Consider the following 2,128-nt stretch of genomic DNA (forward strand, 5'->3'; position numbering starts at 1 on the left):
TATATATATACAGAGAGAGAGAGAGAGAGAGAGAGGAGACAGATAAAGAAAAAAAAAAGAAGAAAAATTAATTAATTAATTAATTAATTAATTAAATCAATTAAAAAGAGACAAAGAAAACAATAAAAGTGTCTCCTTAGGTAAGGGAGGTGCCTGTACACCCCAAATATTGCATTTACGTTAGTATATAAAGGAGGAGTATCGACTACTATTTAAGGGTTTAGGGTTTAGAATTAGGGTTTAGGGTTTAGAATTAGGGTTTAGGGTTTAGGGTTTATAAAGAACCTCCATGTGTGTATATATATAATATATAATATATACAATTGGCAAGCTAAACCCTAAACCCTAAACCCTAATTATTTTATTCTTTTTTATATTTAATTATTTAAATAATAAATAAATAAATTAATTAATTAATTAATTAAGTTAAAAGATTAACAAAAAGAATAAACCCTAACGAGCACCATGACCATAGGGGGGCCCCCGTAGGGGGGCCCCCAAAGGGGCCCCCCAGCAGGACTAAGGGAAATTCTATCAGTGTTTTACCTTTTTTATTGTTTTGTTTTATTTATAATTATTTATTTATTTATTTATAATGATCAGCAATATACTCATGCCGAGGGTTTAGGGTTTAGGGTTTAGGGTTTAGGGTTTAGGGTTTGATGGTCCCTCCTTGAGCTGTCGATACACCCCAAAACCCTCGCAGCACTCTGCATGCGCGGCGTTCCCTTTAGAGGGGCCCCTCAGGGCTTCCCTTTTTATCGTCCGTTGCTGCTGCTGCTGCTGCTGCTGGAGTTGCTGCTCTTGCTGCTGCTGCTGCAGTTGCTGCTGCTGCCTAGCGGCAGCGCAGCAGTTCAACTGTCGGGTGTAAACCCTAGCCGTGTCTTAGGGGGCCCCCAAAAGGGTACAGGGGCCCCCTTAATGCATGGGGGCCCCCTTAGTGCCTTCGTGTATGCCTATAAACCCTCCAACTTATACTCAATAAAACAAACGCTGCAGCAGCAGCTGCAGCTGCAGCAGCAGCAGCAGCAGCATGTGTCATGCTGCAGCAGCATACACCACACGTCTGCGCAGCAGCTGCTAAGAGCAACAGTCCCAGCAGCAGACACAGCAGCAGCAGATGCAACAGCAACAGAACAGGCAGCAGGCGCAACAACAGTAGCAGCAGCAGGAGGAGGACAAACAGCAGCAGCAACAGCAGCAGCAGCAACAGCAGCAGCAGCAGCAGCAGCAGCAGCCACAATTCCTTTTATCCAACCAATGGATACAAATTGTCTCCTTATTAATCATAAAGAAATAAAGGAGACTCTAATAAGAAGGGGGGCCCCCAAGGAGACACTAGAGGCCCTTGAGGCCCTACCAGGTAAATAATAATAATAATAATAATAATAATAATAATAATAATAATAATAATAATAATAATAATATATTTAAATCCCTTTATTAATTTATCTAGGGTTTAGGGTTTAGGGTTTAGGGTTTAGGATTTAGGGTTTAGGGCTTAGGGTTTAGGGTTTAGGGTTTAGGGTTTTGCAGATTTGGTTCGTCGTTTTCGCGCTGCTACTGGAGAAGAAATTGAATTGATGAGACAACGCAGAGAGAAGGCAAGGATACAGCAGCAGCAGCAGCAGCAGCAGCAGCAGCAGCAGCAGCAGCAACGGCAGCAGCAACAACAGCAGCAGCAGCAAGAACAGCAGCAGCAGCAGCAGCAGCAGCAAGGGGATTCGTCTTTGGAGGAGTTAGAAGAAAAAGAGGTATGGCAGCAGCAAGAAGGAGACATCATTTAAATAAGGGTTTAGGGTTTAGGGTTTGAGGGTTTAGGGTTTGAGGGTTTAGGGTTTTAGGGTTTAGGGTTTAGGGTTTAGGGAATTAAAAGGAGACAAAGTGTCTCCTTTTTTTATTTGCTGCAGACAGGAGGATTTAATTCTATTTGTCGTCTTGCTGCAGCAAAGAAGCAGCAACTGCAGCAGCAACTGCAGCAGCTGCTGCTGCAGCTACCTAATGGATTAGACCCTATGGTATACACCTCCTCCTCCTGCTGCTGCTGCTGCAGTTGCTGCTGCTGCTGCTGCTGCTGTGTCTGCTCCTTTTGCAGCTGCTGTTACTATTGCTTCTGCTGCTGCTATTG

The 2,128-nt window shown here is 43.4% G+C and overlaps 1 protein-coding gene across 1 annotated transcript; it reads left to right on the top strand.

Moving 5' to 3' along the window:
• Positions 1-1,260: 1,260 nt before the first annotated feature.
• On the top strand, positions 1,261-1,787 carry EMWEY_00055680 (hypothetical protein, conserved; the record flags this gene model as incomplete). The annotated part of the gene is made up of 2 exons (XM_013480321.1): positions 1,261-1,363; positions 1,537-1,787. 2 exons carry the CDS (start codon positions 1,261-1,263, stop codon positions 1,785-1,787), a joined length of 354 nt encoding a protein of 117 aa, XP_013335775.1.
• Between the last annotated feature and the right edge of the window lie 341 nt (positions 1,788-2,128).

This window comes from Eimeria maxima, genomic scaffold (genome assembly GCF_000499605.1).
Source record: "Eimeria maxima Weybridge genomic scaffold, Emw_scaff1807, whole genome shotgun sequence".
Taxonomy (NCBI): domain Eukaryota; phylum Apicomplexa; class Conoidasida; order Eucoccidiorida; family Eimeriidae; genus Eimeria; species Eimeria maxima.